The sequence below is a fragment of the Gavialis gangeticus genome, unplaced genomic scaffold (genome assembly GCF_001723915.1).
Source record: "Gavialis gangeticus isolate Ggan-Ray unplaced genomic scaffold, GavGan_comp1, whole genome shotgun sequence".
Lineage (NCBI taxonomy): Eukaryota > Metazoa > Chordata > Crocodylia > Gavialidae > Gavialis > Gavialis gangeticus.
The window spans coordinates 28,448,087-28,461,804 of NW_017729032.1; the positions used below are offsets into that span (position 1 = coordinate 28,448,087).

At 40.6% G+C, this 13,718-nt stretch overlaps 1 protein-coding gene across 2 annotated transcripts in view; it reads right to left on the reverse strand.

Annotated features, from left to right (window-relative positions):
- ANGPTL5 (angiopoietin like 5) overlaps nucleotides 1–12,529 on the reverse strand; it is a 25,909-nt gene extending 13,380 nt beyond the window's left edge. Inside the window, exons 1-6 of one of the 2 annotated variants that reach the window (XM_019525609.1) lie at nucleotides 11,174–12,529; nucleotides 10,285–10,430; nucleotides 8,062–8,209; nucleotides 7,486–7,589; nucleotides 6,909–7,002; nucleotides 5,550–5,650 (exon numbers count right to left, since the gene is read on the reverse strand). In XM_019525609.1, the coding sequence (XP_019381154.1) occupies nucleotides 5,550–5,650; nucleotides 6,909–7,002; nucleotides 7,486–7,589; nucleotides 8,062–8,209; nucleotides 10,285–10,386 (549 nt within the window). In that variant the 5' untranslated portion in view covers nucleotides 10,387–10,430; nucleotides 11,174–12,529. Of the gene's footprint in view, nucleotides 1–5,549; nucleotides 5,651–6,908; nucleotides 7,003–7,485; nucleotides 7,590–8,061; nucleotides 8,210–10,284; nucleotides 11,070–11,173 lie in introns of those variants that run through there. The other variant, XM_019525608.1, reaches the window with a different exon arrangement.
- Nucleotides 12,530–13,718: the final 1,189 nt, after the last annotated feature.

A 13,718-nucleotide genomic window follows, 5' to 3' on the forward strand; every position in this document is an offset into this window, starting at 1 on the left:
TGTAGGCCTTTCTTTTTAGCCTCAGGAGGTCTGCTAGATCAAAAAGAATTAGAAGAAAAAAAAGAAAAGTATCCTTTGTTCTGTTTAGGTTGGGGCTTCCTGCCGCTAATTGCCTCATTAGCAGCTTGTTACGGGCGCTGCCCTGTCTCCTTTGCTGTGCAGAGCCGGCATGCGGGTTTCATGGTTCTCCCGCGGCCGTTTCTCACCCTTTCGGCCCCCCAGAGTCCCTCTCCCTTGGGGGTCTGGAGGTTGCCTGGTCTCTTCAGGGGTCTGGGCCAGTGACGCTCCTCCTGCTGCCCTCTTTGGCTTCATCTTGCCTCTTGGCATCCCAGTGCAGAAACCGCGGCTTCTTCCCGTGTCACGGCTCCGCTCTCCCCCGCACTCACTGTTGTTCCCGCAGCCTCCAGGTAAGTGGTGCGTGGTTCAGAGTTCCAGGATCCCTTGGCTCACGCTGATCCTGCATTATGGATCCCTCCTCTTGGATCCTTCTCCCAGAGAGAGTTTCCCCTGCAGCTCCTCTCTCGTCTTGTGGAGCCCAAAGGCAACTTTCCCTAAGGAGCGTTCACTTCATATCCCTGGGCACCGAGCCCCATTGGCTCTCTGCAGGCATGGGGCATCTCCTCGCCCCACCAAGCCATAATCACTATCAGCTGCAAGAGTTCTCAAATAACAGGGCTTCGCTCTGGAACCCTATTACACATACCATAAGGTGTAATGTATAGACAGTCTCTTGCTTGTAACGTATACATGAGGCCTCATAGTCAGAATGTTCCTCCTAATCCAACCTAAATTTCCTCTGCTGAAGCTTGAGGCCATTGCTCCAGCCACAGAGAAAACCTTATCTCCATCCTCCCTATAAATAGCCCTTCAGATATTGGAAGACTTATCAAATCCCTCTCAGTCTCTCTCTTCTCCAGACAAAATTATCTTGTTCTTTCAGCCTTTCCCATAAGTCCTGCTTCCTAGACTCCTAATCATTTCTGTTGCTCTGCACTGGACACTCTCCATTCTGCCCACATCCTTCTTGTAACCCCTTAGATCTTTCTTGGCAGTACCACAGCCGAGCCAGTCTGTTTGTACATGCAATTATTCCATCCAAAGAGTAAGGATTGTTCTTCTTGAATCTCATTGACTGACTGCATATCATTTCTCCAGTCTAGATCCTAACCCTACTCCACAGCCCAACTTCACCCAACTTGGTATCATCCTCAATTCACTAAGCGTGCACTTGATCCCATCATCCAAATCATTAATAAAGATATTAAATAAAGCCAGAGCCAGGCTCCTGGTGAACCCTACTTGGTACCTCATACTAACTAGAAACCAAGACATTGATGACTACTTTTTGATTATAATGATCCAACCAGTTGATGATTACTTGTGTACCATGATTCACTCATTATTTTAAGGAATCTTCCTACTTATATATACAATGACTGACTCTAACCTCTTTGGACATTACAACTAACCTTAAAATGTGGAAAAATGTCAAAAATACTTCTGAAGTTAAATTAACGTTATCATTTTAGATACATCTAGCAAAAGTTATAGCAAGGAGAGTAAAAAAATCCCTCTCCTCACTGAAAGGTTGTAGTTATATCTTCCTCTGTAAATCATTGGCAATCCCTTGATTCCAAGATGATCTCTGCCACAGCCCACTGGTGGGTCTTGAAGTGACTTAAGAGTCCAGTCCTTGAGCCACGGATCTGTCTGCAGATGTTTCATCTCTTTCCACAGGAGAGAGTAAGCTGTAGGCTTGGATTCTCCTCCTTTGCCACTGTCCACTCTCTCTTCTCTGCTTCAAGGGCAGGACACTTTACATCAAAATGGGCTGCTGCTTATTGAGGTTGTAGCACCATTGGAGTCAGTTAGCAGCCAGCTCCTCCTATGGCTCTTGATGTTGGCATCTGTCTTCCTAAGATATGCCTTCAAAGTGTCCTTGCAGAATTTCCTCTAGCCACTATGAGATCTCAGGCCATAACTAAGATGAGAACAGAGCACCATGCATTTGTCAGCACTGAAATACATTCTGTTAGCTCCTGCCCAATTTTTCAGTCTGTTAAGATCCTGCTTATTGGGCTCTTGTACAAAAAGTTCACAGTCCTCCCCAGTTTCATGTCACCTGAAAATTTTCTCAAGAAGCTATTTCAGCAACCAAATAATTAATAAACATGTTGAACAGCACAGACCTAGGACAGATCTCTGTGAGAGACTACTCAAAACCTGCTGCCATTCTGACATGGATCCATTTATAATTACTCTCTGCTTAAGTTAATTGTCTATGAGCCTTATACTAGTTTTGTTTAGCTTACATTTCTCCAATACTGTATGTTTTTGTCAAAAGCCTTGCTGAAGTCCAGGTATACTATGTCCAAAGCATTCCCTTCATCCACCCAAGCAGTTAGTTTGTTGAAGGAGATCAAGTTTGTTAGCCACAATTTGTTTTTAGTAAATCCATGCTCACTGCTTGTGATGAGTGTTTCCTTCTCCAGACGGTTTCAAATGGACTTCCTTAAGATATGCATCCTGGGCATTCAGGTGAGCCTAACCCATCTGTAGTTCCATGGGTTCTCTTTTTACCTTTTCTTTACATAGGGGCAGTAAGTTTCCAGGCTTCTGGTACCTCTCCCATCTCCCACACCTTCAAAAATGTTATTACCAATGCCTCCAAAATCACTTCTACCACTTCCTTCAGTACCTTGGGATGATATTCAGCAAGCCCTGCCCTGCTCTTTCTGGAATCTAGCATTTTAGTTCTGTTGACTTGAGATCATTCAGACCCATCAAAAGCTCTCTGACCATTTCTTTCATTATCTCATCACTCAGCATGGCTCCTTCCTTATCCAAATAATCCATATTAGCTGTCTGGTCACAGCTTAGTTTTTGTGAGGAGATGGAGACAAAGTATGTGTCGAGTAGCTCTGCCTTCTTGGTGGCTTCTGTTAAGAGTTCCCCTTAGCTATTTAACAGTGAACTGCAGCACACCTTGTGGGTCTGCTACCCTCAGTCCCAGCACGTGGAGGTCTGACCCATTTGCTGCTCTCTCCAGCCCCACCCCACCTCCGTCTCCCACCTGCCATTCTTTTGATGTTATTGTTAGTTTATTCAGGTGATGGTCCCTGGGAGCACTTTCTCTGGAGCTCCCCATGCCAGCTTTTTCCTTGCTACTACAGCAGACCCTTGCCATTCATGGGGAATATGTCTAGTGATCCCCACAAATGGTGAAATCCATGAATACATACTGTACTGCGTCACAAATGGTACATGCCCCCGGCGGCTGGGGGGACACGGCTGTGCTGACAGCAGTGGGGGTGCAGTGGTGGAGGCGGGAGCTCAGTGGTGGCAAGCGCAGAGCTCCCACAGATGACGATGGCACTGTAACAGTGTCATCATGCTGCCAGCGGGGAGACAGCATGGGTTGGCACGGCACCATGAATATTCGAAAAGGTGAATGCCAAATCCATGAATAGTGAGGGCTTTCCTGTATGTCTACACTTAATCCTTGGGGTCTCTGTACTTCTCTCAAGATGCCTCCCCTTTAAGGATCCATCTCACAGGCCTCCATGTGCCTGTTGGGGAGTCAGCCATCTTGGCTGCCTTTTCACCTGGCTAAGTCCTCAGCCCTCACTCAGCTTGCTCCGTTTGTGCCCAGGCCCTGGCCCTCTCAACTCTATCCTAGCTCACTCCCCCTGCCCCCTTGCAGGGGCTTGACACCCAGAGTGTCCCAGGCACCCGGCTACATGGTATCCACTTCCCTTTCAGCCACAATCCAGTCTGCCGGTTAAACTGAAAAAAAAAATCCCAACCTAACTGGTCCTAACACAAATACAAACCTCTCTGGGTCACCAAGGTACCACTTTTGGACTGGCCTGATTGCCCCCTTGATGACCAGAGGCAGGACTTATATGGCCCAAGCCCAGCCCCCTTCTGGTCATGTGATTTCATCCTCTGCTCCCATCATCCAGGTTCTGCTCATTTACTCATTAGCAGTCTGTCTTTTCAGCCCATGGCTTAGTTCACATGGGCAGCTCACATCTCCTGTGGCTTAGCCCACAGGATGTCTGCAACCTGCCTCCAGCTACATTCCCCCCTTCCTACTCATAGGTGCAGGGTTTTACATGGACCCACAGCTTATTTGGTCATTCTTTTCTGGCCAACATACTTACAGAACCTCTTCTTGCTATCTTTAAACTCCCTCAGAGGCAGCTCATTTTTTGCCTTTGCCTTCCTGATTTTCTCCCATCAGGTTCTTGCTATTTACTGGTTTTACAGTTTTTCTTGTCCCACTGTCTTCCTTTTCTAGTGCTTACTCTTAATGGATTTATAGACAGCAGTTATATCCTGCCTTGACCTTCATTTGGCTGAGCTAAACAAGCCATTCTCTTTTAGTTTCCTCTCATAAGATTTGTTTTCCATCCATTCCATCAGCATTAACTTTCTCTACAGCTTTACCTAGTTCTTAGATAAGAAAAGAATATGTTTACGCCAGTAGTCCTCAACCTTTACAGTGCATGGGCCAGATGAGTGGGGCAGAGCCAGTCAGCACACAGCCCAGGCTGCAGACAGGCCTTGGCACACCAGGGCAAAACCAGTATGCGGGGCCATGTTATCCTACTCATGGGGTTCCCATGAGTAGGATAACATGGTCCCGCATATGTAGTAACAGGGGAATGATGGCAGCATTAATTGCTATAGGACTCTCAGAGCCATGGCAATTTACACTGCCACCACTCCCCCCACTGCCATATTTCTACACTCATGGGGAGCCCCATGGGCTAGACAACTCAGCTCTGTGGGCTAGATGCAGCCCATGCACCATACCTGGAGCAACACTGGCACTGGAAGCCACACTGAGAAACAGTGTCTGTGCTAAAATTGTGCATCCTTGTCAGTTTTGGCAATAGCTTGGGAGACTAATAAAATAGCCACTGCAAGTAAATGTCCTGAGGTCTATGGGGCCTAAGAGAATTTCTTCCAGCCCCTCAAGTTCTGTTTAGTTGTTACATTGTGCCCTGTGCTACTTCCATAGTCCAGCTATTCATGCCCATGACAATGGCACAAACACTTGTAAACACTGTGAGATTTTTTGTAGAAAAAAGGATGGTCCTGCTGTTAGGACACTGCCTTTGGATCAAGGGAACCTGAGTTTAATTTCCTACTACACCACAGAATTGCTGTTATCTTGAACAATTGCTAAACCTCTCTGCACCTGACCTTCTTATCTCTGAACTGGACATAATAAAGCTACTCCTTATTAGCTTTATTGGGTGTGAGAAGGCATGAGAGATGTATATGGTACATCAGATAATAAGCTTTTCTCTTCCACATGGAATTCATTTTACATGATAAGGGATGCCAAAATTCTACACCAAAGATTAAAATTCTTTGTGGGAAAGATTTCAAATAGTAATGACGACACAGACACCTGGATGATTTTTAATACAATTCTGATACTGAAAAACAATCAAAGAAAATAATTAAAATTATAAAACATATTCTTATTATATATTCTCAAGCAAAGTCTGTTCAATGTGAAATAAGTTTGTTACCTCATAAGCAAATTTTGATCCTTCTGGATGGATAATGTACAGGCCAGATGGAGTTTTTGAAACAGAACCTACGGTATCTTTAATATCAGTGCAATCCAGTCCTAGAAAACAAATTATTCATTGCAGTGCAGGCTAAGCACTGTAAAACCAAATACCGGTTAAACATATATAGGCAGACATTTTGCTAAGAATGTTTGAACCATCTCAAATTATATTTTGTTGTAGATAAAATATAAAATGATCATTTATCATAGTTTTTTTAATGAAAATTTTCTCAGGTATGATCAGAAAATGACAAATTTTAGAGAACTTCCATTATACTATACCCCTTTAGAAAGTTCCTACAGATTTCTTCTTCTGGCCAAAGATAAAGATGGAATATAATTTGTAATAAAAAATAGCACAGTAGAGAATGTAAATATTACACATCATAGGTCTGATCCTACAGGTTATTTCGTATTAAGAATGCCCTTCATTTGAAAGCCTGTCTAAATCTATCCTTATCATGTAGTTGCTCCAGTAAGAGATATCCACAAAAATCCTTGCCTCACATGCTGAGTCAATGGAAGTTTTATCCAAGTAAGGATTTCAGGATAAGACTCTAAAGTAATTGCTGACCTTTCTTTGCAGATATTTGGATTCATAGTTTATTAATCATTTAATCAAACTATATATCAAAACTGCTCTGTTTCTGAGTTTGAGCTCAATTACTCGTTTACTTAGCAAAGTGAGCAGTCTCATTGAAGTTAATGGGACTTCTTGAAAGTAAATTTCCTCTGCTTGGAAGGGTGAAAACAAAGAGTACTTATGTGAAGCAGAGGTTTTGTACTTAGTTTTATGCACAGGTGTGACTTTTACCCAGAAGAAGCAAAGAAGCATTAATTTACAAGGTACTAAGAATCCTGTCCTCTCACTACAGAAAGAACTCAGCACCCCACAGGATCAAGTCTGTTCAAGTCACAGGATCAGGCCAAGTCTAAGCGTGATACTTTGCATGATTTTTTCCACTTAAGAGTAAGCTTGGTTTAAAAACAGCAGTAGGAGCTGCCATTATCAGGAACAAAGTTCATGTTTGCTTAAAATCTCTCCCAAGCATGCAGTTGGTCCAACTAACGATATCACCCCTCAAAAATATCTTTGCCTCTTGCATATTTCCTAGACCCTCAGAGCTACAACATTATTTCAACACTTAACACCTTTAAACATTTTACAAATTTTCCAAAGATGATATATGGAGAATGAACACCAAGTAGGTACTATAAATCCGATATTTTCTTCGCTGTGCTTTTCTTATTTTTTTGCCAGGATATCATAAAGGTAAACAGTGAAGTGTAAAGGTTAAGCAAGGTAAGTATTTACCATGAGATTGAACTGTTTTGTAAGGAAGCAGATCCAAATGTTTTTGCAATACTTCTGCATTCAAAAGAAGGACCCTGTTCATAAGTTCATTCACCTGCAAGCATAAGGTCATTTGAATATACTCAGACTGGAGCAGCAAGATTTGAATTCTAAAGACTTGCTTATTCCCTCCCAGATGCGCATGCTCTGAAATTTATTTTACTGACAAATAGCAATGCACATGCCTAATGTATTAATGTAATGAATTCAACACACAATTTTCCACATCTTGTGTCTGTAGTCTATTAGGTCTTCAACCAACTAGCACCAACATCAAGAAAAGTCTTTCAGTGGACCAGCTGGGACTTTGACCAGGCCCATATATCTATACAAAGTGAGTGTACACTGTAAAGCACAGTCAAATTAGCATGGCAGTATTGTCCATGGCATTTATACAAGTGTAAATCACTGTCCAAAGTGGAAGGCAGTGGAGAACCACATCTGAGTTTTTATTGTTTTAATTAAAATATAAACGTTAGATAAGCAACGACCATGCTAAATTAAAGGAAATTCACTAAGTATAAAGGAAAATGAGTACCTGATTTGAAAGATAATCCAAAGACGACTGTTGATCATCCATCATATTTCTTATCATTTGTTTTGTACTTCTTGCATATTCAACAAGAGAACTCTGCAGATTTCCTTGAAAAGAGGTATTGTCAACCATTATATTATAAAACTAAAGAACCATTTTAAGCTGAATAAACTCCATATCTGTTTCATAAAGTTTAAGGCCACTGACAAACATTCAGTTGAAAGGTATGATGGGATCTGTTCTGCAATCCCAAGATTCATACCTCCTGCCATGCTACATGTGCATGGCAGGATGTGCAATTTTGGGATGGTGGATCTATCTATGCCGTACTTGCCAGTACAAATAGGGACTATGCCCTACTTGCCAGTACAAATAAGGTCTAGCAAAAGTGCCCAACCAGCTGATTGTCAGCTGGCTCCAGGGACCCATTAGACAGTTTGAGCCCCTGGAGCTGGCCACTAACCAGCTGCCTTGTGGGGCAGGTGCTGGTACATATTCTTAGGCAGAATCAAATAAATACTGCATAGTGTAGTGTACTGTTCACTGCTGAAGCAAAAGCTTTTCTCAAAAAATACATACTGCACATGTACTGTTTTTCTCCTCGTAACATCTTTGCTTGAACACTGCATGGTACAAGGCATTGTTCTTTTTGCTTTGAAATAGCTGTTGATTTATTTTTCTCACTTGCTTTATGGGGTTCTTCCACAACATTGACATTGGTTGTACCCTGTTATACCAAACAATGGAAAGAAAAATAAATTAATCATAAAACATATATAAAATAGTTCCTGAGAATCAGAAACAAGGCAGGTTATCATTTACATTTTCCACCACATCAGCCTTTTAAAAAGTTCAAGTAGTGTAAACTATAATTGTGACCTAATAAATCACAGAAAAAACAAAGTTTTATATCCTGCAAAATTCTCTGGAGTGTTTCCTGCTCCGCAGCATCTCACAGGATTGAGACAGGGATGAATTTTAAAATTTTTTTAAAAGTTGCTAACCTTTACACTGTGCATTGTAAACCATGGACCTGAGCTGCCAAATACTACTGGGCCATTCACAATACAAGAGGCATCATATTCACAAGAAGATGCTTCCCATACCACATCTAAATTAATATATTTACAGTCTGCTGAAGGGGTAGGTCCTTAGTGAACTCCATAGGAAAAAAAAGTCTTAAATTCCTTTGAAGTGGAAGGTAAATATTCACATGGACACATTTAAATAATCAGATTTTAAGGTAAAGTATGTATTAGAGAAAAGGAAAGTAGTGTCAAAATTCTTTCCCCATAACTTTTTGTGGATTTATTAAACAATTTTAATATGGGGGGGGGGGGCATTCCTATGTCCCTGGTCCTGTGCAGAAGACCATACAAAGAGAAAAAAACCCCATAAAAGTAAATATTCAAAGATCTGTCAAGGTAAGAAATGGAAAAATATTTTCTCCAATTCCTTTTGGTTATGAGACTCTTAAGCGTCCCTTATAACAATACTTGCAACAACTCATAACAGGATAGTGTAAAACTGTGGCCCCTAGCTCATGGGCAGCACACTGCCTGTCAGACCCTCTGATACTGACCACAGCCACAGAGAGAAAAACAGTTAAAACTGAGGTTGACAGACAGACACCTACAATAAAGCCTACAGAGCTCCATTGTCTGTTTCCTTTGTATAATTAGTTGGTTTGTTTCTTAAGCTGCAGCGTCCAGTCTCTTATTTCAAAATAGACACAAAGCAACCCTACCATAAAAATGATGGTGTTATTCCCAGTATGTCATGTGTTAGCTCTGGGATAGCAAAGATTAAGGACCAAAGATTTACTTGTACATTGCTCTGTGAAAAAGAAAATACAGCAATTGACTTTCCAAATGTTCTTTTCCTGTACAAGGCTGATTCTACTGCTTATTAATATCAGCATTTTAGCAAGACCATGTATTGTGTTTATAAACTGTGGTTTTTCAAACTGAGGTATATTTTTTAAAACATTCAGATTTTAAAAGGAAAAGCTCATTTAGCCCTGAATATTTCTTCACTATACTCATCCTCCCTTCCTGCTACAGATTCCTCCTTCTGGCAGTGACTCTATAGTAGCATAACACTGGAAAGTTTTCTGCCGGGAGCTGATTTTTACTTTAAAAGGTGAAAGTTAAAATTGTAAAATCTTTTTGTTTTCTTTTAAGGCAATCTTCTGAATTAGTTCTACATTTACGTCTTTTGTCTCCTCTGTAGATTACTGTGTTTCTTTCTTGGGCCACAGCATCCAGTCTCTTATTTCAAAATAAACACAACACAAGAAAATTTATGTAACAGTTAAAAATAGCTTTCTTGAACCACAGTTTTATACCAAGGTTTCATTGTGGCTACCCACCAGATGTTCAATTAATGGCCCGCCCATCTTTCTTATCCAGTATGTATTTAAAAACAAAATCAAAAACACAAAAGTTTATGAACAAATAAAAAAATCAGATTCTAACCTAAGTTATACAGGTCTAAATTTGAGTGACAGAAGCAAATAAATTAGTCTGGATTTATATTGATGTAAATAAGATCAGATTCTGGCCTTAAGATTCAAATGTTAAATAAAAATCAAATTTAAAAAAGCTGTGTTCCACCGTTAATTAACTGACTTGTTGCTAACAATTTTGACATATTTTTCCTTATCAGAGGACACTTAACTGCTCTATACTTCATAATCCATCTGGAATAAGACCATCTATTTCAAAAACATCTCTCAGTATTCTGAATCTCTATTCAGTTGCATTAATTATCTTATCAGAGTAATGTAATTAAGAAGCTTACCTTAGTAGAACAGGGTCTGATGCTACCTAACACAATCTTTCCTCCCCAACTGAATAAAAATATATTCAGACAAATCAATGAAGTTGCACTAAAGTGGATCATCTTTTACTTGAAGAAATGCAAATGCCTTGCCTGGTTTCAGATTTCTGTGGAAAGGATTGTACACTATGAAGTCTTAAGTTAAGTATTTGGGAATGCTTACAGCAAAAACAGCAGCCAACACATGTATCCTTTTATGCCTAGATTTAATAAAACATATTTCATTTACACAACAGATTGTTGCATCTCATATAATACATTGTTTTCACCCTGTAGGCAAGTACTTCATATTACCCCATATCACAGAACTAAATATATTAACACTTTAGTTTAATTAGATTGTGCTAGGTCTTGTTATATGTTACCATTTGAACATGCACTGACTAGATCAGGTTGGTTAAAAACAAATAATCTGCATCTTAATCATTTTAAATGTGTTTACCTTGAAAATGAAACTACTGTATTGTTGTACCAGCAGTGCTGAGGAAGCACTTTCAGAATATGTAGGTTTCTGGTTTTAACTTAAAAATGATAACTACACACTGTGGTTTAAAAAAAAAAGATCTGAGACTATGCGACTAAAAAAAGTAATTCATTTGTGCTATATTGAAATTTTTTTATAGCGGCCAGTAATAGATTTTAGAGATCTCTCAAGCTCAGTTTGACATATCTCTAGGAATAAAGGGAATGAGAGTGGGCCAACTTTTAAAATAGTTTAAGGAAAAAAGTATTTTCCCTTTGCTATATGATCATACTATGCCTAAAAATCTGAAAAACAGGAAAAAATCAACACTTAAAAGCATGAAGCCTTAATTATAAGCTCTATAAAATGTTCACACCCAAAAAGTACCTGGATTTGGAAACTGAATCTTACATGACAGTTGTGGATGCTCATCTAAGTCAACGGCAGCTTGGAATATTCAGTATCACTCAAAATGAGACCTTCAATTGTTATAAACGGTTTCACAGCATCTCTATATAACATCGAAAGACACCAATAACTTCTTTGTTCATATTTTAGTCAAGCACGAGGAAGTGTGCTAGCTGCCTAGAGACCATGTGGTGCCTTCTTCTACGCTGTATGAATCATGATTCGAGCTCAGGATGAGTTATCCCTCTGGTGGTCAGTCATTACTTACACAGCGATGACAGGAGACCAATTCCCCCTAATACCAGCCTTAAAACCAGCAGGTCAGAGACTACTCTGATCCTACTACCTGGCCTTGACACTGGCCCCTGCTCTTCTGGTAACTGTGTCAGATTCTGACTTTGGGCTTCCTCCCAATTGTAACCCTCAGCTTCTGACCCTGGGATTATTCTTCACTCTGATCCTGGCCAAGTGTGACCTGTGACTTCCTAACTCTGGCTTCTGGACCTTGGCCTGCCTCTGATCATGATTTCAGCACTGGATTCAGGGTGTAGCCCTGGATTCAGCTCACATCCCAATTCTGACACGTGCACATGGGTGAAAAAGGATGGAGTCAGATCCTTGAGTCTGCTATTCCTCCTTCCGTGTAGCATGGCCGAGTGGAACTCACAGAGAAGTACTGCAACAAAATGAAGGGCCATAGCAGATTAATTCCCTGGCAAAAACAGCAAAGTGGCCTGCTCCTGTGGGGCAGGGCAGGGCAGGGCAAGGCAGGGCAGTAAACCTATAATCTAGCTCAGTGGTTCTCAACATTTTAGCCTTGAGGCTCCTCTCACTGCAGTCAAGACTCCCATTGGAAAATATCAGCTCTTAGTTTTCATTTGATTTTTGACTGCATAAAAATAATAGAGCAATTCTCCTGTTGCTAAGAACTCAGAAAGACCACAAAAGGTCACAATGCTTTTAACACGGTGGGTTCCTACTTAAAATCTCCAGGTTTATCTTGTGAATCATGTTTTACACACTTAATACTGCTAACATTGTACTGAATCCCACCCAGCTGTGAAGCTTGGGTGACCTACAGGGAACACCTGAAAAGCCTGGAGTGTTATCACCGGTGGAAGATCCTTGGCATAAAGTTGGAGGATCATCACACTAGTGTCCTCACCGATGCCAACGCCACCAGTATGGATGTGTTGATTATTTGACATCGGTTGTGGTGGACAGGGCACTGTGTGCAAATGTCTGATGTACGTTCGCTGAAACAACTGCTATGCTCCCTACTCAGCCAAGGACAAAGGACACATGGGGGCCAGAGGAAATGCTTCAAGGACACCCTCAAGGCAAACATTAAAAAGTGTGGCATTGACACCACAAATTGGGAAAAACTAGCCTGGGACAGGTCTACGTGGCTTGCTTTGAGGAAAACCAACTTGCCCTGGAGACAGAAAACCAACAGAAATGGAAGGAAAGGAAACAGGACCGAGAAATCTGTGGTTCGACCCTCCCTTTAACCACCACCTGTGGCATTTGCCAGAGTCTGCGACTCTAGGGATCTTAGCCAAACTGACTTATCTGCAATCCTTTACTTGACCCATGGGAGTGATCATCCTCAATCCTGAGGGATCACCGCTGTAAATCCCACAGGACACCTGAAAGGATCTCAAGGCACCTCAGGGTGCCTTGATCTAGCCCATAAATGGTTAGGAATTGATCTTTACTCCTCACTCAGGCAAAACACCCAATGCCCTCTTTCAGACTAAGAAATATTGAAAAATAAAGCTCATCAATTAACAACAGTTCAATAACCAGTTGGCAGTCATTCAAGATATGCTTGTCGGTAAATATGCATTACAAAGACATTCAGTCACAAATGTATTTTAATTATCTGATGTTTCTAACGTATTACATGTAAAAGACAAGTTAATGAAAACATCATTAACATTACAAAATAAAACACTAAGAGGTTAGGAAATTCCAGGATTAAGGGAAAGATGATTCACTTTGCCTGTATACATGACTGGAGCCACAATCCCTGGATGGGCTTTTATGGAAACAGGAATGGAGCCTCTCTCAATAAACATTAAGTTGCTGTTAAAAAGTCTGACACACTTTCCCCCAAACAGTCAGAAAAATGGTTTAGCACAGTTTTAACATTCTGTTTTCCCTTAACTTCATTCTAAAACAAGGATGAATTGTTTTTTTGAAAGCAAATAAATAAATCTGTGAAAGAGAACATGCAAATGAAAATGTTTAACCTGAATGATTAGGGGTTGGTAAAGCTGAAGTTCTAAGCAATCAAAAACAAGTTAAAAAGAGAAGTGCTATCTATTTTAATGACACCAGTTGCCATCAGCATCCCATTATTAACAACCATTGAAACTGTTTCTTTATTTTGAAAGAAATAATACTAATTGTAAAATGTATGACCCTTCACTTTTAATAATTAGAAACTAATAAAAATCTGTCAAGTTTGATACAATCAGATTATATCAACCGAATCTTGACCAGGTCACAAAATCGTTGG